The sequence below is a fragment of the Hylobates moloch genome, unplaced genomic scaffold (genome assembly GCF_009828535.3).
Source record: "Hylobates moloch isolate HMO894 unplaced genomic scaffold, HMol_V3 SCAFFOLD_11, whole genome shotgun sequence".
In the NCBI taxonomy this organism is placed as follows: Eukaryota; Metazoa; Chordata; class Mammalia; order Primates; family Hylobatidae; genus Hylobates; species Hylobates moloch.
This window is the reverse complement of record NW_026652286.1, coordinates 84,106,135-84,133,720: the sequence shown is the minus strand read 5'-3', so window position 1 is coordinate 84,133,720 and position 27,586 is coordinate 84,106,135. Positions and strand designations below refer to the sequence as shown.

Sequence of the window (27,586 nt, the reverse complement as noted above, 5' to 3'; positions counted from 1 at the left end):
TTGTTTTTACTGGTGGTCTACAAGTTAAGACACATAAAGCCCCAGTTTCTTGCTTACCTGATATTCATAATATAGATCTAGCATAGAAATTCTGGAAATACCCTTCAAATGAAAACAAGATAAATAGGAATTTGAGAATGTGGTAAGATGAAAGAGATGTATGATGTGGTGTCAAACAGTAGTACCCAGTAAGTAAATGGACACAAATATTCAATAGCTGGTAGAATTCATAGAAGTCTGCATATTTAACCTTTATTTCTTTATTTTAACACAAGTACTCACTAACTGGTAAAATTCCTAGAAATCTGCATATTTGACTTGTATTTCTTTGTCTGCTATAATGTTGCCAGTGATCTCGATGATCCTGATCTAAGAGAAGGTTGTTTCCAAAGTGAAGGTATAAGTGAGCCATCCTCTGCCATGTGTCAAGCAAATCAGTCCAAAGCTTTGACTTCTTCTTGGTCCTCTTTGTCTGACTCTGATACCACTTTCCTGTTGGTAGTAATATCAGTCACTTCCAATACATAGAACTCTGCCATTGTGAACATGATGTAGCATGAAAACAACTTTTGAAAGCTCTCCCAGTAAAAATTCGCTGTTGTGGATTCTATGTGTTGGGTTTTGCAACCAAGTATAAACTTGTATGTGAGAGAAGTGGTTATGATATTGTGAAGTGTGGTTTGGAGGTACAGGAGCCCTCCTACCCTAAATGTGTTTTGTTTGTTCGAGAGTCAGACTCCTGAGATTTCATCATTGGTAATTGATTTCTTTGGTTTACCCATTATTTTATTTATTCAGACTTCTTTTAAAATGCAAATATTCTGGGATGGATAATAAACATATTGCTACTAAAACCTTACTATGAACACATTTTCCGGTTCTTTCTTTCTAACAGAAGGGGACCTGGATTATACTAAGAAGACCTGTTGAAGGAGGGATGGTAAGGGGGAGTCTGTGTATGTAGGGGAGTTATTTTACAATTGTGTCTAATAGAATAGTTTTCAAAGTTTATAAATTAATATATAGTATGCAAACATCGCTTTCTAAATTGGCTAACACTGAATTACATGATATTTTTCAACTAAACTTTTTGTTATAAATATTTTCTGAAGTCCAACATGTAAGCAGTATGCTGGCACTTTGGGTGACCCAATTCCTCATGGAGCTTACAGTATAGTTACAGACAATACAAAAAATACGAGAAAAGTTAAATAATGAAAGCAATAATAAGAGTTAAATAATTATAAAATATGGGCACAGAGTAATGCATGATTAGTTGCCCAAAGAATGTACAAAGAGTAACTAGAGGCCAGGCACAGTGGCTCACGCCTGTAATCCCAGCACTTTGGGAAGCTGAGACGGGTGGATCACGAGCAGGAGTTCAAGACCAGCTTGGCCAAGATGGTGAAACCCTGTCTCTACTAAAACTACAAAAATTAGCTGGGCATGGTGGTGGGCGCCTGTAATCCCAGCTACTCGGGAGGCTGAGGCAGGAGAATTGCTTGAACCTGGATGGCAGAGGTTGCAGTGAGCTGAGATCGCGCCACTGCACTCCAGCCTAGGTGACAGAGCGAGACTCCGGCTCCAAAAAAAAAAAGAGTAACTAGAAGAATTTAATAGTAAGAAGATAATCACAGCAGAATAGAATGAAATTCAAGGCTTCAGGATGCAGGACAAAGTTAATTTACAAAAGGAATTAAGTAAGCATTTAAATTATTAAGAGAATTATCTGTCCAAGCTGTGAAATGTTTTATTAGGTGAGTCAACATGGGTAGTAGCAGGAATGTTCTGTAAAAATACATGCAGAAATCTAAGGCACCCAGACATATCCATTGATGCTATTTAAGTAGCAGTCTTCATCCACAGTTGGTATTGTTAAGTCACTCTTGACTGGGCTAGTTTTGCTTCATCTGTAGAAGCTAAGTCAAATCGTCTGGCTAAAAAGCGAGAAATTAGGTTGCTGAGCATTGTGTGGATGGTATAGCTAGGTGATTAAATGATCTTTCTATTTTTTTTTCCAGAAGTTTAAAATATTAGTGTAGACATAGTCTTTCTTCTTTAAGGGTATTACTTTGATAGCATTAAAGGCAGTTAGCCTCAATACCAATGAGAGAAAAATCAAAATTCTATCACTTTCTGTTTCTACCTGAATGTAGTATCAAAATAAATATTTGTCAAATTAATGTTGAGTTAGCCACATTGGTTTTTAGTCATAATACAAAAATGGAGAGATTTCTTGTTAGGGATGCATTAGTGATTAACTGTTGCTTGCTTATTTCCTTTAAACTCTTCTAGACTGTTAAACTGTTCCTAGTCCTGCTCTAGCATTATTCCAGAGATAAGGCTACTCCCTTATCACTGAGAGTTTGCTACATGAACTTAGTTTTAGCGACCTTAGCCCACTCAGAACTGGTGAGCTACAAACACCTGCTGATTCACTAAAGAAGTGGGCCAGGTGTGGATAGGGGATAGTGGAGTCAGGAGGGCATGACGGTGGGTGAATATAGCCCAGGATGAGAAGGGAGGGACAGAGAATGTGCACAGAGCTTCAAGGCTGAGCTGCTTTCCATTTTGCACTAACTTATGCTTGCATATTCCACAGACAGACAAGTTCGTACACAGGCTTTAATAGCTATGCGGAGAAGAAAGTTTATTCAAGGCAAGAAATCTGTAATACACAGGGGTGGGTTTCTAGAAGATTTAAGGGTAAGTGGCAAAGTAAGAAAAAAGAAGTGCTTCCCTACACAGTAAGTTGAAAGGTGAGAGAATATTTTTGACTTAGGTAAACTTACTTTGCTTTGTGTTCTTTGGCTTTTGGTTTATACGGAAGGGAAATCAGTTCTTTCTGAAACAAAACAAAACAAAAATCAAAAAGGTAAAATTTTACTTCTTGCACTGATTGCAATTTACTCATTTGAAAAAAAGCTGAGGTAAAATCATCACAGAGTTTATAAAGACTAGCTTCTTAAATCTGGAAACTGTGGGGTCAGAAATGTTGTACATTAGGGAGTTTGGGGTTTATTCAGGAGTGTTTGTTTTGTACATCCACAAGTTTACGTGATACTATTACTATTTTTATTAGGTTTGTTTCTCTTCAAAAAACATTTATTTTTGTATGATCTAGGCAATCTCAATCATTGTAAACAAATATTAGCACCGAAATAGCCCATGTTAATATCTTACAGCTTTATAATATGTGAACAGTAAACTCCACTGACAATAATACCTCATTTCTTATGCCAGGAGGGCTGCAAACTCTGGAGATAGCTTTGATTGATCAAGGATTGCCAAATTATGTAATATCTATACCTTGCCCCACTCTGGTATATCAGTGGCTCTGGACTATAGCTAGCTAGATTTAAGGGTTCAATCTATAAAACCTCTGCAAATTTGCCACAATTCATCCATTCAGATAGATTATCCAAATGCCTCACTATTGGTCTCACCGAGATCCTTTCTTCTCTTTGTTTTCTTAAGAGTTGGAGAATCTCTTCTCTTGTTTTAGCCTGTTTAAAGAAAGAAAAAAGTGGGTGTCTTGATTCAATAATAAAGACTTGTGCCTACGGAATGTAGAATTCTTCCATTTTCATCTTGTATTGGCATAATTTTAAAATATTTTTTCCTAAGATATATTTATACATTTTTGTTTGTGGCAAAATCCTGTTTTTATTCAAGACAATGCTGCTTTACAAAATGCTTTTGTAAAATATTAAAATGCTGTAAAATTGTATTGTAAAATAATAAAATGCTGCTTTACATAATTGATCCTAAATGGAGGGATTTTTTCCCCACCTAATAATGACTAACTTTTAAAAAACAACTAATATTTATTAAGACCTTACCACATGAGCTATGCTAACAGCTTTATAGACATTAGGTCATTATTTTCTTATAATAACTCAGAAGTTTGACACTACTATTACTCCATTGTATAGGTGAGGAAACTGAAGCTTAGTAAGGTTAAATAACTTACCCAAGCTATTAAGTGGCAGAACCGGATTTGATCCTAGCTCCATTTAGCAACAACGTTCAAGCCACTGACCATCACACTAAATTGCCACTAATGGTGGCAAGAAGCAGGATTACCAAGCTCAAACAGCATGCTGCTTGCACAGGGCAATTAAACCTTATTCCTTCATCTCTCCTATTTCTAGCTTAGATCTTGAGACCTGCACATTCCCAGGTAAGTTTTCCTAAGTGCAAAAAACTGACTTAGTGCAGGCATGAGGATTTATCAATATATAAACTATAAAAATAGGCAAATATGGTTCCATTTTTTTTTTTCACAGAATTCATCTATATTAAGTTTTGGAGATAGCCAGGCAGAAAATCACATCTGGTGTATTTGAGAACAAAAGAAAAGCCTGATAATCTAACATCTAACAAATAAAACTTGTAACTTCAAATGGCCAGATAAAATCACATAAATTCTGTTTAGATCAAGCTGCAAGAAAGAAATAAGAAGTGAGAATAGACACAGATTTGTCATAGCCAGGTGCAGATTCTGTCATCTATCTAAATTTACTGAGTACCTTCCTAGGGCTGCTGTAACAAAGTACCACACACTGTGTGGCTTAAAACAATATTTATTGTCTCACAGTTCGGGAAACTAGAAGTCCGAAGTCAAGGTATTGGTAGGGCCGTGCTCCCTCTGAAACCTATAGGGTTTGTTTGCTTCTTTCTAGTTTCTGGTGGTTTGCTGGCAAGCTGTGGCATTCCTTGGCTTGCGTAACCTCAATCTTTGCCTTTGTTGTCACATGGCATTCTCTCTGTGTCTCTGTCTTCACATGGCAATCGTCTTAGGAGGACTCCAATCAGACTGGATTAGGTGCACAACCTACTCCACAATGGCCTCATCTTAACTAATTTCATCTGCAAAGACCCTGTCTCCAAATAAGGTCACATTCTGAGGTACTGCTGCTTAGAACGTCAATGTAATTTTTGCATGTAGGGGGGCATATTTCAACTCATAATAAGTGCCTATGATGTAACATTATGTGCTAGTGGCTGAACATAACACAGTTTCTGCCGGTAAGGTGACTGCAGACTTATGTAGCAGAAGACAGTAGTTTCAAGTGTGCTATGTGGGGTTAATATATGGTACAATGAACGAACTGAAGATCAAGGACCCTTAATTAAGACAAAGGTGTGTATGTGGAGTAGGGGTGGGGACTCAGAAGATGTCCCAGGAGAGGTGATGTCCATGCTTTAGACCTGAAAGTGGTAGTTGTCAGATAATGTTGGAGACAAGATGGGGAAGAAAGCTTTTAAGGCAGAGGAAACAGCGTGTGCAAAGCCCCAGAAGGTGCTGGGTGGCTAAGTACTTCTTCAGGGCGGTTCCCCAGTCCTGATGGCTCATCTGCTAAAGAAGCTAGAAACCTCAGGCGTGATCCATCAAGACACACAGAGAAGGGGCCCACGCTGGGCAGCTGTAATCAGTGTCTGGGCTGGTGAACTGGGTGCCTTGGCTTTGCATCATTCTGTTTAAGTGGTATGAATCTTGCCTTTTATAAGCCTACAAAATTTTAATTTTATTTATTTTGAGGTAGGATTTCTACGTTTTACTTGAGTTTTAGGCATCATATATCATAGTTACTGAAAGAAAAAAATTCAGAGTACGTTTGAAAACTGTTTCACAATATCTGTCAACTTGCATAGATTGAGTAAAATAATGTCCTTAAAGACCTGGGATATTTTCAATGCAGGTATTCAATGTTAGTTTCTTTTCCAACTTTTCCATTACACATGTATTCAATCAGTATTAATTGCTCTCATACTGTGATTACATAGCACTTTATACCTTTATTATGGTATTGATCTTACTGTTCCTGCTTTATCTCTTAGTTGCTACCATGCCTCTTTCAGAACCTTACTCATCTCTTTATCCTTCCTTAGAGCTTAGCAGTGCTTTGTATGTGATACTCAATGAATTTTTGTTGAATTGAATTGATTGAGTCATGATGTATGAATGCAATCATTGTACTGTGTAATCCACAATTATTGGCCTAAGCAAAAAACAAAAAGTTTTGGAAAGTGAAATTAAACAGTGGGTAAATTTAGTTTTAAAAATCCCCTGTGAACAAAATTATATGATTATTTTCCATGTAACTATTGGGAAATCATGGACAAGTTATATTGTCCTGTGCTTCTAATATAGAAAGACAAATATTTAGTTACAAGATTCAAAAATAATAGTAGAATAACAAATATATTCATTCATTTTTTTCCTTGACTGCAAGTTCTTTTTTAATATAAAGGACTTTGGTGCCTTTAAATATCACATATCACATAATGCACTATAAACAAATATTTCAAATATGAGCTGATTTCTGCTTCCTGGACATGTTTCCTGGAAATAAATAACAAAACTAGTGTAAACAACTGTGTCATCTAAACAAAAACCTTGTGGAATATTCTAGGAAATCTCTGCCAGGAAAGCTAAATACAATTCAGTGGTAAGCGAAGATCCTTATAACTTATATTATTAGTAAGGAAGCATAACTTACTTCTTAATTTCATATCGACAAAAAAATTTTCATTTCTAATTATAGTGTTTTGGTTGGGCTTGTTAATGGAATTTTATAAGACTTTATAATTATTCAATTAATTGTTAATACAAGGGGATCAGAATTTATATTTATAACACCTTTGACCATTGACTATTGACTTATATTTATATATTTTAATTATGATTTATATTTATACTATTCCTGAAAAAATAAATTGTGAAATAACACTGATTCCAGAAAATTAGGATGTGATATAACATATACATTTAATGTCTCATAGATGGTTAATGAATTTTAGTGTCACCTCAAGAGTTAAATTGTCTGGTTCTCTCTTTTTGGCTTTTCAGAGCCGAACGACTTGAGTGGCAATATGTATTAGTGGAGTCAAATACATTTGGTTCGAATCCCAGTTCCGCTGTGTGTTGAATAGCAAGTTCTAGCTTAACTCTCCCGCCTGGTTCCTCCTTTCCCTGTCGCAACTATGCAGTAATCACTGACCTGTAAGTTAGAGCTTTGTGATCTTGGGTAAACCAAAGAATCCACAATCCCAGTTGTGGATTTCTAATCTGTGAGGAAGGTTGTTGTGAAAATTGGAGATAAAAATTGCTTAATGAAATGCATGACATATGGTGAATATTTAATAAATGGTAGCTATTATAACACTATTATTATTAGAAAATTTTTCTTTCAGTGCTTTTAAAATCTTGAAAAAAGTAAGAAAAAAGAGGATAGATTGTCTGCTTTTTGTGTACAGGCATGAAGGAATTCTTACGATTCAACCTTTGACCTATGGGTCAGTTGGTGAATACAGTTTGAGGGAGGAAAGGAGAAACAAGGAGAGATGTTAAAGATATGATTTGTCATTAAATATGCTGTGCAAATTCTTCTGACCACGAATTTTCTGGTGTGTTATCAACTTTCTTTTCAGTTAATATTCAATTATAAAAAAAGCTCTTAATAAACACTAGACTTTAGAAGAAAGGTCTTTTCTTCTCAAGACCTGGTTCCCATATACAAACTGCATTTCTTTCGTGGATTATGATTGAAATTTTTGGACTGAAACATTCATCAAAAATAACACCAGGGGCCAGGTGTGGTGGCTCACGCCTGTAATCTCAGTATTTGGGAGGCTGAGGCAAGAGGATCATGAGGTCAGGAGTTCGAGACCATCCTGGCCAATAGGGTGAAACCCCGTCTCTACTAAAAATACAAAAATTAGCTGGGCATGGTGGTGCTTGCCTGTAGTCCCAGCTACTCAGGAGGCTGAGGCAGAAGAATTGCTTGAACCCGGGAGGCAGAGGTTGCAGTGAGCCAAGATCGTGCCAGTGCACTCCAGCCTGGGTGACAGAGTGAGACTCCATCTCAAAAAAAAAAAAAAAAAAAAAAAAAATGAGGTAGTGTTTTTCTCTGATTATCTGTCTACATAGCCAGAAGAAATTTTCTCTTGATTACCATAATATGAAAGCTGAATTACTGAATATAATTTTAAAAATATCTTACAAGAATATTGAATTGATTCCAGGATCAGTTCTTTGCTTAGATACTTGGCAATCATCTCAACACATAGAGAATCAAAGAACTCTTGAAATCAGTATGGGATAGTAGTTAAGCCCCTTGGCTTCACTGTCAGATGGACCTGAGTTCAAACCCTTATACTATAGTTTAGATGTGTGACCTTGAAAAAGTCACGTTATAGCTTCAGCTTCCTCATCTGTAAAATGAGGGCAATCATCGTGCTTTCAACAGAATTATTCTGAGGATTAAATAAGAATGTGAGTAAGATGCAATGCACACAAAATATATTTAGTGCATGCAGTTAGTTCTCAAAAATATTATGTAGGGAGACGAGCAGATATTTGGAGAGAAAAAAACATTAAGAAGATAGACTAAGAAGTACTGAGGGAAATGTTTTAACTCAAATGAGAATTTAAAAACATTTAAAATTCTTTCCATGGATTCTAAGTGCAATAGATGTACATGGTATAGGCATCAGAAAATGTGAAAAAATACACAAAGGAAATGATGTTTATGTAAATCCAACTGCTAAATCTAAAATATTAATATAAGTTTTAATATTTTAAACATGTAAAAATTTCAGAAGACCCTTAAAGAAGCTCCAAAATAAATAATCTATGGACTTAAAAATAATTCATCAAAAGGAGAAAGGCAGCTAAAGAAGCTGTGGGCTAGCTTAAAATGATTATAACACAAACGTCATGCACAAAAGACATGGAATCAAGCTAGGTCCTCATCAACAGTGGACTGGATAATGAAAATGTTGTACATATACACTATGGAATACTATACAACCACAAAAAGGATCAAAAGCATGTCCATTGCAGCAACATGGATGCAGCTGGAGGCCATTATCCTAAGTGAAATAAAGCAGGAACAGAAAACCAATTGCCACATGTTCTCACTTATAAGTAGGAGCTAAGCATTGGGTGCACATGGACATAAGGATGGGAGCAATAAACACTGAAGACTACTAGAGGGGTTAGGAAGGGAGGGGCACAAGGGCTGAAAAACTACCTATTGGGTACTATGCACACTACCTGGATGACAGGATCATTCATACCCACATCACACAATATTCCCATATGTGTGGGAACAAGCCTGCATATGTACCCCCTGAATCTAAAATAACAATTGAAATTATTTAAAAAATTATACACAGGGATAAAAAGAAGATAGCAGTTCACTTAAAAATAAATACAGACATGGAAGTAGGAATGAGCTTAAAGATGCATAATGACGGTGATAAGCCTTGCTTGACTGAAGCAAGGTGTATGCTTTGAGGACTAGAGAGATGAAGGGTAGGATAGGTTAATGGGATGTTGAGAACCTTGACACAAAGATACCTCTGTTTAAACTTGATTTAATAGAAAATAGGCACTATGTTTTTTACCTCAATATAATGAAGTTAGAAATAAAAACAGTTAACATAAAAAGACCTCATACACTGGAAATTAAAAAGCATACTTCTAAATAATTGATAGGACAAATTAGAAATCTGAATAGAAATGTAAAATATTTAAAATGGAATAATAATGAAAATACTGTATAGCTTATAAGATGCAGCTAAAATAGAACATTGGGGTATATATTTATAGCTTTAAATTTTTGTATTAGGAAAGAAAGTGGAAAGTTAAAGTGAAAAGAGAAGGAAGTTGAAAGGAAAAGAACTAACCCAAAGTTGAAGGAAGAAGTAATAAAAATCAACTATGGATAACTAGAAAATAAAAATATGATGGAGGGCAATAAAGCTAAATGTTGGGTTTTTTTTGAAAAGACTATGAAAATAGATAATACTTTGGCATAATTACTTATGAAAAAAGATGCAAATGATTAGAAATGAAAAGAGGTAATAACCAGAGCTACAGCCAAGATAAAAAAGGTGTTAAAAACACTATGAGTCTTTTGCACCAGTAAATTTGAACATAGAGATGAAATGAACAATTTCCTAGAGAAAAAAAAACTTACCAAAAGAATTTAAGAAATAACAAATAGGCCAATTTATCTACCAAACACAAAAAGTAAACGGGCAAAAAACCTGTAGGCTTATGCAGAGTAGGACCATCTTTATCACCTCAACTAATTTCAGTTACCATTGGCTAATCAATTGGGTTCGTCTTGGGTTAACTTGGGTATAGTCACTGTATTATTCATCGCTCCCAATAGTGCCTCAGCTTCAGTAATTTAGCCTTTTCATAGGTTTCCGACAAGGGTTGTAAAGTCAGTATATGGTTGAGAATTCCTTTCCCAGTTGATTTTCAATGGGGTTTTAGTTGAGACCACTCTAGACTTTCAGAATCATTATGATGTTCATCTCTTAATCTATACTTGCAGAGGGAGGCATTATGATAAATGTAATTACTTTTTATTTATCTGCAAAGGTTTAATTAACTTTGCCCACACATTTCTGCTCTGTCTTTGAAATTTCAAAATATAGCTTCAGTGGTAATTTTTCTTTTTCAGGCAATAACTAAAGATATGATTAAGGGGGCTGGGTGGGTTGGCTCATGGCTGAAATCCCAGCACTTTGGGAGGCCGAGGTGGGTGGATAACAATGTCAGGAGATCGAGACCATACTGGCCAACATGGTGAAATCCTGTCTACTAAAAATACAAAAATTAGCTGGGCGTGGTGGTGCATGTCTGCAGTCCCAGCTAATTGCGAGGCTGAGGCAGGAGAACCGCTTGAACCCGGGAGGCGGAGGTTGCAGTGAGCTGAGATTGCGCCACTGCACTCCAGCCTGGTGACAGAGTGAGACTCTGTCTCAAAAAAAAAAATGATTAAGGGAAAATAATATGAGTCTCATTTTAACACTATGAGCAAGCCAATCTTGTGTCTTTTAATCAGGATGTGGATACTTGAGTGATCATGCCTTTAGTAATCTAGTCATCATCCTTTGAGAGTTACCCTTTTAGTCAAAGCATTTCCATTTAATGCTAATGCTTATTTTGAACCTGCCAAATTTTTATTTTTCAATCATGGGTTTGGAAAAAAAAGGAAGAGGGGGAAGCAGAGAAGATAAAAACAAACTTTCACTGAGTAACTACTAGATGTCGGGCCTTGTGTGAGTTCCTTATAAGTTATCTCATTTTATCTTTATAGCACAGTGAAGTGGGCATTGTTATTATTATTACCTCTTTACAAGTAGAAGAAACTCAACCACGTAAAAATGAACAACTTTTATCAGGGTGACTTAACTAACTAGTAACTGGCAGAGCCGAAGATTCAAACTCATTTCCAGTTCTGTTGGACGTCATTTCCTGTGCTTCTTTTGTCACACTTCAAACACACAGACTTCAAACACACACACAGACTTCAAACACACACACACACACACACACACACACACACACACACAGTGACAGAATGGTTTCTTCATTCCATCTTTACTCTAAAAATGGTTAGCATCAACCATGCTGAAGAAGAAAAATATAGTCTCTGCTCTCAAAGAAACATTCTTATTCTTGTAGAAAATACATGCTTATAGGAATACAGCAAGTGGAGCTAATCCAGCTTGAGCTCAGCCTTGATCACAGTTAATTTACTTATTTGAAGGTATCATGTAGCTCTTTGCAAAATGTGGCTAAAGGGTAAAGATAGTTGAATTATAGTGGTATTTATAAACTGAGGAGCTAAGATCGTAGTGTAAATGAAATATTTATGCAAGGATTTTAAGTTATAAATTAATTATAAAATGGGAATTACATTCCAAATTCAGAATATTACCTAGGCAGAGCCAAGGTTCTATGGTTTAACAGAAATTGAGAACATTATCTGATTTTTATTTCCTTGAGGCTCCAGAATTTAATTTTTTTTTTTGAGACAGGGTCTTGCTCTGCCACTCAGGTGGAAGTGCAGTGGCATGATCAGGGCTCACTGCCACCTCCACCTCCTGCCTCCTGGGCTCAAGCAATCCTCCCACCTCAGCCTCCCAAGTAGTTGGGACCACAGGCACATGCCACCATGCTTAGTTAATTAAAAAACGTTTTTTTTTTTCGTAGAGATGAGGTCTCCCTAGGTTGCCTAGGCTGGTCTTGAACTCCTGGGCTCAAGCCAGTCTCCCACTTTGGTCAGCCTCCTGAAGTGCTGGGATTGCAGGCATGAGCCACCATACCTAGCCTTAATTTTTAATTCTATCCCAGTGATTGAGAGTTAACTGTCTATAGGTGTGCTAGGGAATTTTAGTTCATATTCTGCAAGAATGTCACTCCTCAGTGGGTTCCATTTCATTTTTATGTTACAAATGCAATCATGAGGAAGGTGAGAATTATGATTGACTTGAGGTTTTTGTCGATTTGTCATTTTAAAAAAATCTCATATTTGGGCCTGGTTTCAAAAAGTGGTATGCACCTTGGCTTGCTGATTTTGATAACAGAATGCTTCAACTATGAATTTACTCTATGAATTTACTACCATTCTTTGTGCCTATTAACTGAAATCTGCTATGTTGATTCTACAATTACCATATAGGAAATTTATATCTACTCTAATAATAAGATACAGAACTGTTGGACCTCTAATTATCTACTATGCACTTTAAAAGACAGGCTGAATAATCAGTGAGAAGGCTTTCCCCAGTATAATCTGATTTTAAAAGATAGACCTAACTATAGTAATCTATGGGAGTGGATGGAAGATGTTACAGGATTATTAATCAGGGAAAGGAAGAATGCTGACTTGCAGGAAAAAGATGCAGATCTAAGCACCTTTCTATACCTCCTGGAAATTGCTTGATCTTGGCTCAATTCCTAGGTCTGACATATATACTTTTCATTTGAAAAATAACAACTTACTAAAATGAGAAAAAAAATTAGTCATTACATAAGAGGGAGTCAATACAATCTTTCTTAAATGCAGATTTCAATCAAGTATGAATTTATCTGTTGTGAGGAAGAAAAAATGTGTATTTTCTTGGTTCTGTTACATATATTTTCTTAGATCTGTTACATATATTTTACCAATAATAATTGCCTGAAGAACGTACATTTTAAAACATTCGTGCACACACAAAATGCATGCAGAGCAGAAGTATAAGCGATTTAAAAAACTGCTTTAATATTGCTTTAAAAGGCACTTATTTTAAAAAAGTAATAAGTGAGATTTGTACTTTAATATTGAGAAAATATGAGCATAAAATGAGCATTGCATTTTAAAATTCAACAAAGTATACATATATTGAGGATAACTCTATATGATTGAATTATATGTTATGATGATTCAGTTTGCAATAATTATCAAAGCTTTTCCTTAGCAAAGACTACTGAGTCTTGAAGATTTTCATTGTTGCTGGTTATACAGATATGATGAGTGGGTGAATGATACTGACCTCATCTTTCAGATATGTCTTTCCTTTTCTGCCCATAATGACTTAAGAAGGAGAGGTTAGGGATTCCCCACACAGATGACCTCAAACTTCATCTCTGGCTCATACTTCTTCTTTGAGTTTCTAGCCCATATATTCACAGGCTTGTCTGACAGTTCACTTGCTTTTCTCAAAAGCATCTCAAACTAGGTAAGTCTAAACTAAACTTGTAGCCCCTCCCCAACAAAACCCCCCAAACCTGATCTTCATCTAATGTTTCCTGTTTCAGAGAATGACACTACCCATCCTGTTATGCAAGCAGCCAGAAAACTGAGTTATCTTTGATACTTTGCTGTACCTCACCTCCCATATCCAGTATATAACCCTAAATACTAGTTATTTTACTTCCTAACTATCCCTTCAATCTATCTGGTCTTTCTCATCTACCTGCATGATCCTAATTCACATCGCATCACCTCCTGACTGAAGTTTTGTGATGGCCTCCAGTCTGGTTTTCCACTTCCGCTCTGGCCACTTTCAATACATTCTCCATATTACAGTCTTCCGATCTTTCTCAAGCAAATGTGATATTCTCATTCCCCAATTTAAACCCTGCAGTAGCTTCTTACTGTTCTTACTGGAGCCTAACCTTCCTCCCACATTAGCACATTGGCCATTCAGCTTTTGACATGCACGGTGCCTGTTCCCAGCACAGGGTCTTTGCACATGCTGTTTTCGCTGTCTGGAATGCTCTTCCAATGTTCCCTCCACCACCTCCTTCTGACCTAGTTAATGCCCACTCTTCCTTCAAATCTCAGTCTGGTTAATCTTTGTAGAAATCCTCCCTGATTCCCTTGATTGGATCAATACCATCCTATTAAATTATCCTAACATCACTGTAATTCTTTCAGAAATATTTATCTCCCTGATTAGACTCCAAATTTCATATAAGGGCAAAGTTCGTATCTTTGACCCATTTCCCATTTGCCCCAAGAACACTGTGCTGGCAGCGACCTGCACTTCTTTTTCTAAATGGGAAATGGGTTAAAACATGTTTTGTTGTTGTTGTTCATCATTGTATGCCAGTGCCTAGCACAATGCCAGGCACATAGAAGTGCTCAATAAATATTTGTTGAATGAATCTTGCACAATTCTTCCAAATAAAATTCTCCCATCTTTTGGGCCCATGATTCATCTTACCGTTTATGTCTTTGCTTGGCCCTTCTTGCTTGAACTTGACATTGCCTTTTCAGTGTTGACCTCTAACTTGCCTAGATTTCTTTTGAAGCCTACAGAGTTTTCAGTTGCTTCTGGCCAACATTCTGTAAAGTTCAGCTTGGCTCCATGATTTCAGTGCAGAGTGCCCACATGTCTGGAGTAAAACCTAAACAATGTCCAATCCAACCTCACACATACAGACTAATGTCTATACTTATATTACCAGCTATTTTATCTGTTGGCAGCATTTATGACCAGAAACTCCAGAGAATGCAAAGATAATATATAAAATGTAACCACAATTAAGAACTACCTTTATATTTTTAGTTATTCAGTGCTCTAAAGATGTGTCCTTTATAATGAAAGTTTCAAAGTTTAGATACCCTATCCTAAATAACTTTTAGGGTTTTTTTTTTTTTTTTAAAAACAAATTGCTAAATTACTGTTACAATGAAAATAGGCACATTTTCCTGTCCTGTGTGGTGGCTCATGCTTGTAATCCCAGCACTTTGGGAGGCCGAGGTGGGCAAATCACTTGAGCTCAAGAGTTCAAGACCAGCCTGGGCAACATGGCAAAACCCTGCCTCTACAAAAAATACAAAAAATGTAGTTGGATGTGGTGGTGTGCACTTGTAGTCCCAGAAACTTTGGAGGCTGAGGCTGAGGTGGGAGAATCACCTGAACCCGAGAAAGTTGAGGCTGCAGTGAGCCGTGATCACGTGACTGCACTTCATTCTGGGTGACAGAGGGAGACCTTGTCTAAAAAAAAAGAAAAGAAAAAGAAAATATGCAAATTTTCTTTAAAAAGCTATTCATCAAAGCTTATATCAACAATAAAATCAACTGTTTGTAAACTGATTTTTGAATATTTTTTTGACTTGGCCAAGAAAGTCAAAATAATCATAGTTAGGTCAATTTGTCTCCTATATTGATGGTTCTAAACTTTCTGGGTTTTCTACATATGGCAGTAAAGAATGACACAAGCATTTAGCAATGTGATTGGAGTTGGGGGAAGGGTATATGCTTCTAGGACTTTGCTTTCTTTCCTTCTTTTTTTGGCCAAGCCTCTCTTTGGTACCAAAGTTCTAGTATATGGAATATTATCTTGTCCCCTGTGTCCAATTCCTAGTCTCAATTTCTTGTCTAGCATTCCAGATTCCCTGGGACAGGGGTTCTGCTCTATTTTCCACTCCTGACCCTACATTCCAATGCCCATGGCAGGGCTTCTCTTACATGCTGTTAAACCTCGGCATAATGTTTTTAAACGTCTATCAAATTTTTCTGGAATCACTTCTTTTGGAGAACATGCAATGCTCTGCTCATCTACTGTGACTTTCTTCTGTGACCTACAGAGCACAATGTACTTCCATTCTTTTCTGTTGCTCCCATATCCTTTTGTTCAACTGACAACATGTGTGTTCAGCACCTACGAGTCTGTGAGGCCTCTGGGTCTTAATACTATTCTTGCAAGTTTTCCTATTAAATGAATACTTTATATGACATCTAGCTCAAGGAACTGGGCTATCATGCAGAATTTGGTCCAGACAAGTTAGATAATCCATTTATTCATTCATAATATTTATCTGGTATGTCAGGAGATCACCTATTTGTAAGGCTCTGTGATTATAATGTCAAAAAAGCCATGGTCCTTCACCTTAAGAAACTTGGAACCTACAGGAGAAACAGATCAATGACACCACAGTACTGTATTTCAAGGATGATGATGGGGATGCCCAGGGTCCTAGAGAATTAAAGAAAGAGGCATTTATATCAGACTAGGAGATATGTGAGAGTGAGAAAAGGCTTGACTATGACTATTGAACTGTAAACAGCTAAATGTAGTTATTAGCTAAATGGGAAGAAATGAGAGAAAGGCATTTTCAGGCAGAAGAAACTGTAAGTTTAATGTCACAGAACACCTTGGTGGGTTCTTTGAACTACGAGTGGTTCAAAATGGCTGTAATATGAATTGCACTTAAGGGTAATGGTGGGTAGATGAGGCTGGGGAGGTATGGCAGAAGGCAGATAGTGAAAGTCTTGGTATATTAAACTGTGATTCAACCAGTTTCAGGAGTACAGTTGATTCTCATTGTTTGTCATAGTTATGTTCTAGAATGTCACCGCAAACACTGAATCAGTGAATACTAAACCATTGTTCCTAGGTTCCTGCCAGCCGCTGGTCATAATGTTTCATCAATGGAACAATACATAACCTTGTTTTATGTGTGTTTCTGTTTAAAGACACCTTAAAATATACTGTTGATTTATCAATATTAAACTCATGGTAATAGCACTCTAACTCATGCCTGAATAAAGCTCATCTAATGCATATATTTTATCCATAAGGCACATCACAACCTTCTTGCACTTAGGAACATTAGCACTTTAAGGCTGTTTTAAACAGCAAAGTCACCAAAAAAGAGCACCAAAAAAAAAAAAAAAAAAAAGAACACTTAGCATGAAATAACAAAGACTCTTGTTTGGAGTTATGAGAGTGAAACACAAAGGCAAAACATCACCTTGTTCAAACTCAGCTGCGAACGTGTGTGTTGAACAACTCATTTTTTTTTTCTTTTTTTTGAGACAGAGTCTCACTCTTGCTGCCCAGACTAAATGGCGCGATGTCGGCTCACTGCAACCTCCACCTCCCAGGCTCAAGCGATTCTCCTTCCTCAGCCTCCCGAGTAGCTGGGATTACAGGCGTGCACCACCATGCCCAGCTAATTTTGTATTTTTAGTAGAGACGGGGTTTCACCATGTTGGTCAGGCTGGTCTCGAATTCCCGACCTCAGGTGATCCGCCCTCCTTGGCCTCCCAAAGTGCTGGAATTACAGGCGTGAGCCACCGTGCCCAGACTCAATTTTTTTTTTTTTTTTTACCACATTCTGCATGTCTGCAAATGACCATGCAAGTGCCATGGGTATTGATTTTGGGGTTGTAAATAAACTATAGCTAGTAGGCAAATTTGCACATAAGGAATCCATGAATAATGAGGATCTACTATATTGCCAATATAGTGGCTTGGGAACTGCCCAAGTGGCTTGGGAAGAGGCAGCTAGACAAATGACCGTATCATCTGGCTCTGAGGCTTTCTTGACCACACTTTATGTGACTAGAATACATTATCACAGAAAATGACAAAATGAAGTAAATATAGATACATCAATCATTTATTATCTGGTTCTGATATAATTGCCTAAGAACGTTTTCATCTTGCCTTAGATAGAGGCAAAGTACAAAGGTGGATAATGACTTTAATTTCAGATGTGCCATGGTTATTGTCTGAGTTATCTGATCTACAGAATCGTTCCAGTTCTTCAATAAACTCGATTTGATTTGCCCTGCTGCTTATAAAGTGTTTACTAATTTGAACAATAAGGATTCATGTAACTGGAACCAAATTGATAGTTCTGCATTAATTTAAAAAAGGAAAAATGTACATGATCCTTTTTTGCTTCATTTTGCATTTAATAGTTTCATTTAATTACGTTTTATACAGATAATGAACGTGGATCCTTCCCCAATATTATCTCAGCATTTAAAGTGTTTTCATCTTGTTCTTAAGGTGAAATGTATAGAAGATATAATACACAGATCTCTGGAAAAAAGAGGAAGAGATGCATTTGGAGAATGTCCCTGTGGAACTCTGAGGCTGGGTCTATATGGGACAAATGAATTCAGCATTTTTTTTCCTACTCTTTGCAGAGCAGGGCTACCCCGTAGGCAGTGTGCCCAGAGTAGCCGAATTCAGCTGTTTGATCCCAAATCTCATTCCTCTCCCAATTATGATTTTACAGACTGTAGATGTTACTAAAGAAGATTTAGAGGGGAACCTCATCTGTCAACTGAAAATGTTCCCCAACATTGAATAACTTTTGAAAACAAAGTGGTACTTACGGATGATATAAAAGCATAAAACATATGTATATTAATATCATCTTTTAATTATCATTTACTATCAAAATATTTGCTTGTTACTATAAATGCACAGTCTGTTTTTATGACTCTTCCAGTTGAATGCCTTGACAAATTAGGAAGAGAAGAACAAGAATTTAAATGACTAAACAACTTTTATTGGTGAAGGGGAAATCCACCACTTTCTATTGGTATTCCTTTTATTGAGGAAAGGAATTTCATAAATATTATATTAGAGTGGGAAAGCAAAATCACAAGCCAGGTAACACTTACTGGGAAATTTTAGGTTTGTCTCGGAAGCCAATCCCTATCATTTTGACACAAAAGAGGATTTTCTTTTATCTGAGCATCTTGGCAATGACACTGAGGAAATTCCCTACATTTTTGCTTTGGTTCTCTGAAGTTGACTTATAATGATTCAAAGTATCCCTTTCACTACTTTGAAAGTGATAATCCAACAGTTGATAATGCTAAAAAGTTTTCCACTTTCATGACTCAGTGTCTAAAAATACAACCTTTTGAAGTTCTAAGATTTTTTTTTTCTTCTGAGAATACAGATTGCAGTTCAATACAAGTAAGTATTAGCTAAATGGGAAGAAAAGGGAGAAAGGCATTTCCAGGCAGAATAAACTGTAGGTTCAATGTCACAGAAAAATGAAACATCTTGTTGGATTCTTGGAACCACAAGTGGTTCAAAATGGCTGCAGCATGAATTTCATTTAAAGGGCAATGTTGGTAGATGGGGTTCCAAGACCCTCAGTGGTTGCCTGCAACTCCCGATGCTACCGAATCCTAGATATACTATGTTTTCCCTTATATATACTACCTATGATAAAGTTTAATTTGTAAATTAGAGACAGTAAGAGATTAACAATAACTAATAATAAAATAGAGCACATAACAATATACCGTAATAAAAGTTATGTGAATGCGATCTCTCTCTTGGCTACTAAGTCACTAACAGGCACGTAGTGTCTACAGCATGGATCCACTGGACCAAGGGATGATTCATATCCCAAGTCGGATGGCACAAGATTTCATCACACTCTTGGAATGGCGAGCAATTTAAAACTTATGAATTATTTATTTCAAGAATTTTTCATTTAATATTTTTGAATCATGGTTGACTGCAGGTAGCTGAAACCAAGGAAAGTGAAATCATGGGAAAGAAGGCTACTGTCATGTTCTCATCATAGCATGACTTGCTTCTTCTGGTTCAAGGAAATGACATATAACAAAGTTTTGAGAAAGACTTATACTATGGACATTATTGGTTGTGTAGAATGTGTAATAGAACAGATTAAAAACCCATACCCAAATAAGGAGCATACCTGGGATATTGTTCTGCAGATTGCATATTTTTCCTGTAAAAACCTTTGGTTTATATTCATTCATGTTAAAACTTTGATTACAGATCATTTCCAAATCTGTCATTTACATATATGCCTTCAAATACTGCTCTGACCTCTTCTTCCTTCTCCCAGCAAATGAATTATTTATAATTCTTTTCATAAAGGGATAATCAGCTAAAGAGCTTTCTTAAAGGTGGCAAAACTAAAAAGCAAATTGGTTTTATGATTTCAAAGAATTAGCTGAGTATCCACTTATTATAATGTTTTCAGACTACTTTAGAACTCTCAGAGGAGGAATGATGGTCCAGTGTGGGGCTGTGAGGTTTCCTTTATGGACAGAGTAAGCCATTTAATCTTGACAGGCTCAATTGTTTTTGACTTCCTGCCATAGATATCCATCACAGAAATAGCAGTTGTGATTAATAGCATTTTGATCACTAACCAAAAGCATTTGTTATAATGTATACCTGGAAAATATTCCAAAATGGAGAATAATATTCAAGTGCAAAAAACTGTAACAACTGAAAAATCAATATCCGTTGAGGAGAGAGGGTTAAAAAGGTACTTTCAGAGAGAAATTAATTTCTAGATTTTCATTAATTTTAAGGAGAAAGTGGAAGAATAAACCTTAAAGAGAATTTATGGGTAATCTTTTTTCCCAATTTAAGATGAAAATTATCCCTGGAATTTACTTATCAATGTATATGTTCAAAACATGTAGAAGATTCTCTTAAATAGATCATTGTAAATGTTTTGTTAGTTAAAAATTTACCCTCCCCTCATCTATTTTCTAACATCAAGCTAAAAATTCTAGAATGGTGGTGGCAGCAACGCAGAGACAACATTATCGATTTAGGAAAAGAAGTGGTATCCAAAACCAGATTCTGTTTCAATAATTACAGGGAGTTACGTTTCCTCCCATTACATCCATAACCCATGAGATAAAGCAGAACTAGGGAGAGGTGATGTGCTAACAGATTAGATTTTGGGAGTATTCTTGTAAAGATTATCAGCCTAGAAAAATTTGCCAGATGAGTCTATGTGGAAAAGCTAAACAAAATTGAAATATCAATATATAGGGCCTTCATTACTCTTTAATTCATTTAATTATGCATTTATTTATTCAATAAACAAAGATTTACTGAGTTTCAATAACCAAAAAGGCACTAGGTTAGGCAAATAAGACATGACCCCTGCCTTTATAGAGTGCATTTGTTGAGGGTAAACTGTGGCCAGGCGCTTCACATACCTTACATCACTCTATGAGGAGGATATTTAAAAAATTATTTCTCTTTTTATATACTAGGAAGCTGAGCATCCCAGGAGTTAAACCACTTGCTCAAGGTCAAACAAATAGTACATGGCAGAGTTAGGCTTCCAAACCCATCTTGTTGTCTCCAAAATCTACTACGCTATGGTGCCTGTAATCTAGCAGGAAAGAGAGAAACATACACAATTACCTACAATACACATCAGAGACTGTACAAATACTATGAGAAAGGATATGTGGCTTGCCGTGGGAGCACGGAGAAGAGATCTTTTCATTCTGCTAGTCTCTGGGTAACCCCTGAGAAGGCTTCACGGAAGCTGGCATTTGAGTTAGGCCTTGAAGGTAAATGGGGAAGAGCATTTCAGGCAGATACATGAAAGTGCCCTGCAGAATGAAGAACCAGCTTATAGTTCCAGAGCTGGAAACAGTGCTTCTCACATTTGTATTCATACCATAGTTTTGAATTTTAGAATATTTGGCAGCATACTTGAACAATGCCATAGTCAGCAATCATTACGATACAATGAATCTATTATGGGATTAATTTCATGGACTTTGGAGTAAGGATTGCAGGCTTGGAATCTGCTCTGCTGCTTACCAGTTGTGGGGACTTTAGAAAATCATTTTAGGCCTTGTTTGGCCAAATGGTGATAATTATAATGGGCTATTTTAAGGAGTATATGAGTTGATGTATGTCAATTACTTAGTTTAGTGTATAGTACCTAATAGACATTCAATAATTGGTTGTTATGAACACTAAATTATGTTATCTCACTATATCTATAAGACAATTCAGTTATTTCAGGATTCTTTTGGTTGCCCTTTTGTATTTTGGCATTGTTCAAATTGAATTGTACTAGATAGTGCTGACTAAGTTTCCCCATATACTAAGAAGGCACAGTTTAGTAACTTCTCTTTCTTTCCCACTGCCTTACTGTTCTGTTAGGCCTCTTGTCTTCTACTGTCAACAAATGGAATCATCTTCTATATTGCAGTGCAGGACCACTAGGCTTAATGAACAACTTGGCAGATACTATGCATGTTTAGGTGTAATAAAAATATACTTTTCCTGTTCATCACTTTGCAAGCATATATGTAAAGGTGTAAATAGTGTTCCTTGGCCTGCATGGTTGAGATCCAACTATACAGAGTTGGGGTGAGAGCATAGGAGAAAGTGGGGAGAGTGATAGGAGAAGACAGGTTAGGGTTGGATTGGAAAGGAATTCGAACATGCTAAAGAGTTTGTCCTTGATCTTGTAAAGGAAATGGGCAGTCATGGGGAAAAAAAAAGCAGGAGGGCTAGTATAATCATATTTGGATTTTAGGAAGACAACTAATACATTGTGAGGGATTGCTTTGCATATTCTTTGTCTAACAAACTATAAATCCTTTAAAACCCAGCACCTTTGGGAAGCTTTCTTGATTTGTTACACTTGAATTTGATGTCTCTTAATGTGTTCTCATAGTATTATGTGCATACATCTATCATGATGTTATAATATATAATAATTATTGACTTTAATTGGCTGTCTCCTCCACTGGATTGTAAACTCCTTGAGATAAGGGACCACATCTTATCTTTGGATCCCCAGCAGCTAGTATAGTACTTGCAGGTTCTCAATAAATATCTGTGGAATTTAGTAACTAAGACGAGTTCATAGAAGGAGCCAAGACAAGGAAACCAGTTCTAGGATTATTAGCCTAACAGTCTATCAGCATAACCTCCACTGGTAATTCACATCATATTGTCTTATTGTTTGACAAAAGCTGATAGAAATTTATAACAGTTTATCTTTAACCTTTTACTTCTAATCCTTTCCTAAAATGAAATAAAATGAAAATTAAATTCCCAAAGCACTGAAGTTGACTTTTAATGATTTTTAATTCACTGAAAATTAGGCTTTTCCCCTCCCTATAAAGTCTGGATATAAATATACAGTACATAATATTCTAAAGAGAGAATAAAATGCTGACTATTTCTAATTACCTAATTTGTTTGAGGGAATCACCAGTAGTCCACAAAGTGAATTAATGTGATAAACAAACTCAAATGCATTGTTTTGAAATTTATGTAGAATTCCCGATAAGTCTTTCAGAGTTTGCCAATATGTCCAATGATTAAAGATATTCAGCCAAAATGAATCCTCTATTTTTGCTTTTACAATATAGGAACAGTTACAGGAGTATAATTTATCCATTAATCAAACTAAGTGTTTCTATAAATCACTGTATTAATTGCTGAGTTAAAGGCCATGCCTGTATCACAAAAAGCAAACAAAGGATGTTGCCAAAAAGAGAACTGCTCAGCTGATTTGACTACACCAATGTGTTTAATTCCAGCCTTCAGTCAAAACAGGTCTAGATGACAGACTCATTCCTCTGATCGTTTGATTTTGACCTATTAAGACAATCAATTCTATTTGATTTTTCCTGTTCTTATGATTTTTTTTTAAGACAGTGTCTCACTCTGATGCCCAGGCTGAAGTGTAGTGGTGAGATCATAGCTCACTGTAGCCTTGAATTTCTGGACTCAGAGGATCCTTCTGCCTCAGCTTCCCAAGTAGCTCGGACTACAGGTATGCACCAGCAGGCCTGGCAAATTAAAATTTTTTTTTTTTTTTTTTTTTTTTTTGTAGAGATAGAGGTCTTACTATGTAGCCCAGGCTGGTCTTGAATTCCTGGCCTCAAGGGATCCTCTTGTCTAGGTCTCCCAAAGCACTGGGATTGTAGGTATGTACTACTGCACCTGGCCTCTTATGCTATTTCTGTTCTTAGAGCACTGTATATGGTTGGGGACCTTACTGGATGGAAAGTGTGTGTCTCTACCTCTTTCTATTTCTCTCTGGTTCTGTTGTTCCTATACATTCTTGGGCTTTTGCTGAGATTGATAATAGCCAATGTTGAACAGAATTTCTTAATTTTCAATTAAAATTCTCATAAAGGTTTCCTTAATTTGCTCAAGCTGATGCACTAGAAGTAGCAGATTTTTTAATATACATGTGTTTAAAAAATCAAGATTATTTAGAAATTTAATGATGATCAGATGACCTTCTGAAATATTGGCCTACCTTTTGGAGATACTTTACTTTCTCCTCAGATTCCTGTAGCTTTAGGGCTTCGGCAAAGATGTCTCTATTTTCTAGAGGGAATAAAGTCAAATTCAATCTGAAATAATTTTATTATGATTTTATACTAAAATTGATATAAAATTGGACATGGGTTGAAAGGGAATACATAGAGTAGGAAGGTAAACAAAAATACATGTGGTGTATTGGAACTTTATAAGCCAGATTTGCAAACAGTTGGAGACTGAGTTAATTAGCTATGGCTGCAGGGAACCTCTAATATCTTTAGAGGATGAGTAAGCTTCAGTCCAGAGACAAGAAAAAGTCTCAAAAGAGAATATATCTGCAGGATCAGAGATTCCAATTTCCACATTTCCTGTTCAAACTGTTAAAGGAATTTAGGCATTGTCCTCTGGATAAACAGGGTGGTCCCTGAGCAGGGACTTAGATGTGCAATTCAGAAAGTTATACCACAGTGTAAGTAGTACCCTTGTACTTATTGTCTATTTCCTGATGAACCTAGGAGTCAGAATGTTGAAAGGCATAAAATTTGGTACTTACTGTTACTCGCAAGGTGAAAAGACTGCGAGGAGTGACTGTTTTCTAAAAAATACAAAAGGGAAGTAAAGAAATCATTGGAAAAGTCCACAACCTTAAAGGCGTTTGAATTTTTTGTACTATAACAATTGCATAACAGTTTCCACATCCTAGGCCTCACAAAGGGCTCACAGGTCCAGGAAGTTCATTGGTAATGTTGACTCCACCTTCATCTTTCTCCAGGGCATTTCGTGTTTGAATTCAACTGTGTAAACTATCCTTTCAGCCAACACATAGCATTTCCTCAGATTATTCTATACTGTTTACCAAATAGATGCCATAATTTAAGAGAAACTTACGTGTTTTTAGATGTAACAGATATACCACTGATCCTTTTCGGGTGGAAGGGTTGCTGGAAGGGTTCAGGAACTATTTATACCTGCATTTCTATGTACTTATAACTATTTGTATATACCATTGCAGTTTCTCCTGGAAGGGGCTCTGATACCTGCAGGCCGGTTACGGTGGAGGCAGATATGACTGACAGGAGGCCGCTACTCTACTCACCAGACCCTCTGCTCCTCCCGGGCCGCGCCACCGGCAGACGCTGACTGCTGTCTCTGCGCAGCACCAGCTGAGATTCGCTAGGGGGATACATCGACGCCGAGATCCAGAACTGCTTAGCCAAGTTGACATCTTGTTCCGAGGAGCCGGCAAATACCAGTAATCCCGGGGGGCAAACTTCCTGGGACTCCTTTCGGCCGCTAGGTTCTTCGCTGGGTACCGTCTCCATGGCAACTAAGGACGCTTCTCCAAACGTCCTCTCCCCTCCCCCCGCCCCGCCCCCGCCCCGCCCCTCCGAGAACCGCCAAGTTGGTACCAGCCCCTGCCGGCAGCCCTCGGTTTCCTAGGTAGGTGTTGGGATATGCCACGCGCGTGGGGGCCGTTGGAAGCCCACCCCTGCGGTGATCACGTTTTAGGACCAGTCCAAATCTTGGATATGGGAGAACCAAAACATCAGCTTTGGGTTATGTCCTGTTGGAGTCAGTGGGGGAGTACTTTAGCTTCTTATATCCTCAGTGGGCCTGCCACATCCTCTCCCCTCCCCTCAGAAAGATAGCTAAATAAACTTTAAATTCCTCAGCCCCATCGTCCTAATCCCCACTTCCAAACCAGATTGCCAGGGACAGCACCTGCTAGGTGGAAGTTCTGAGAACATTGCGTTGGAGAATTCACGCCTGAAAGCCTAGCCCTTGGGAGCTAGAGGCCTGAACTGGGCGGATACGTGCCCATGTGTACAGTTTCTGTGATTTTAAAATTCTGAATCCTTTAAATCTTAGGAAACAAGCTGGATTTAAAATGTAACTGCATTTACTAATCACTCCCACTAAAAGTTGCATAGACTCCAACAGTTGTAAATGATTACTTAAAAGAAGGGATATATCTTAATGAGTGAACAGAGTCCCTTCATGGAAAAAAGAAGTATGAAAAATTTTGTTAATGTATTCTTATAAAAGTACTAACAAGTCTGTGTGTATGAGTAGCTTTCCCGGGAGATTTTTGTCATGGCAGGAACAACTTAACCACTTCATTGATAGAAAAGTTAAGATTACTGTGGCAGGAACTGAGATGGACATCATAAAGCCAATTTAGCAAAGGAAATGGACACATGGCAATAACCACAATTTATGTCTTTATGGCACTTTATTCTTTCAAAATATTACTAACAATATAGTCTCAAGAAGTTAATAATCACATGTTCATATAATAACATACATCAATCAGCTAAGAAAAAAATCATATTCCCCATTATATCTAAAATTTTGGTTAAGAGCCTGAAGGAATATTGAAAAAAAACAAAACACCCCACATACATACACATTACATACATTGTAAACTTAGTAGCTAAAATGCTGATTTTTTCTTTTGGCCGGGCAATGGATGAAATCAGCATTTTCCAACACCCCTCTACTCCACGCACATTGATGATGCACAGGCAGCTCATTTGGATGAATTCCCAAATCTTTTTACCTGGCCGTGTGGTTAGTGATTGGTACTATTCGCAATCAGCTAACTACACTGCCTAGTAACTAGACTCATAGAAAAAACTGCAGTCTCAAGTTGGTACCCCCACACGTTGTGACAGGCAATTCATTGGTTGAGTTGGAGCTCAACTGAGTTGCTAGCTTGGTGAATACTCTACTAGACAATGGCAAATAGGCACAGTGAATCATAGCATACAGTATTAACCGTTACATGGGTGAAGGGGCTTCACCTCCAGGGATTTTGCTTTGCTGGCATGAGACTGTTTCATCTTCTGCGACTCCTGGAGAGAACTAACAGTTTAACTGTATGTGGAGAAACCGCGGGTTTCCTCGCACTTGCAGCGGGCGCTCGCGGGGCAGGCTGCGCAGGACCCACGCCGACGCCGCGCTTCTCAGGCATCTTCTCTCGAAGGCTGCGGGCTGCCCGAGCCGGCGTCTTGTTCCTGGCCGGGCGGCGGTGATGCTGTGCCTTGTTTTGATGGCAGTGGAGTTAGTGATTGTAACCACTACAGTACAATCAGCTAATGACACTGCCTACAAACCGAGCACCGGGCACCCGCGGCTGCAGCTCCCGGACGCTCCGCAGCGCCGACGCGTGGTCGCGGGGTCGGGGCCGCCTCGGACCCCATTTCACTGGGGGACGCCCTACCATGGCTGGGCGCGAGCGGCCCCCGAGGACACCCCTGGGCCCAGCGGGACCCCCGCCGGCCTCGCAGCACACAGCACGCGTAGCTGGGCCAGTGGGCGGCGCTGCCGGGGACGACCCGCGCCCTCCTAGGCCGGGAGCCGCGCCCCGACCCCGGTGACCCCCGGGAGTGCCGGGCCTCCCCTTCCCGCAGCCTCCCGCTCCTCTCAGGG

The 27,586-nt window shown here is 37.7% G+C and overlaps 1 protein-coding gene and 1 long non-coding RNA gene across 4 annotated transcripts; one reads left to right on the top strand and one right to left on the bottom strand.

Moving 5' to 3' along the window:
• Positions 1-232: 232 nt before the first annotated feature.
• On the bottom strand, positions 233-25,483 carry HOATZ (HOATZ cilia and flagella associated protein). Of its 3 annotated transcripts, XM_032167344.2 has the most exons (7): positions 25,251-25,476; positions 24,708-24,749; positions 24,150-24,220; positions 15,223-15,303; positions 3,447-3,506; positions 2,793-2,845; positions 233-492 (listed from the first exon to the last, which is right to left on the bottom strand). In XM_032167344.2, exons 1-7 carry the CDS (start codon positions 25,474-25,476, stop codon positions 435-437), a joined length of 591 nt encoding a protein of 196 aa, XP_032023235.1. In that variant the 3' UTR covers positions 233-434. The 3 variants fall into 3 exon arrangements, with proteins under 3 accessions (XP_032023235.1, XP_032023236.1, XP_058302654.1); XM_032167345.2 differs by lacking the exon at positions 15,223-15,303 and having other exon boundaries at positions 25,251-25,483; XM_058446671.1 differs by lacking the exons at positions 233-492; positions 15,223-15,303 and adding an exon at positions 1,776-1,937.
• On the top strand, positions 5,089-25,277 carry LOC131384611 (uncharacterized). Its single transcript, XR_009215630.1, has 3 exons — positions 5,089-5,146; positions 23,718-23,811; positions 25,167-25,277. It is a non-coding gene; the product is annotated as an uncharacterized LOC131384611 (long non-coding RNA).
• Positions 25,484-27,586: the final 2,103 nt, after the last annotated feature.

Bases quoted from the DNA above. Each gene is read 5' to 3' on its own strand.
- HOATZ (XM_032167344.2), bottom strand. From the start codon at position 25,476: ATGGAGACGGTACCCAGCGAAGAACCTAGCGGCCGAAAGGAGTCCCAG. The intron at 24,750-25,250 runs GTGAGTAGAGTA...TGTATTTTTTAG, and splicing joins CGGGAGGAGCAGAGGGTCTG to AAAACAGTCACTCCTCGCAG. The intron at 24,221-24,707 runs GTAAGTACCAAA...TATTCCCTCTAG, and splicing joins TTTTCACCTTGCGAGTAACA to AAAATAGAGACATCTTTGCC.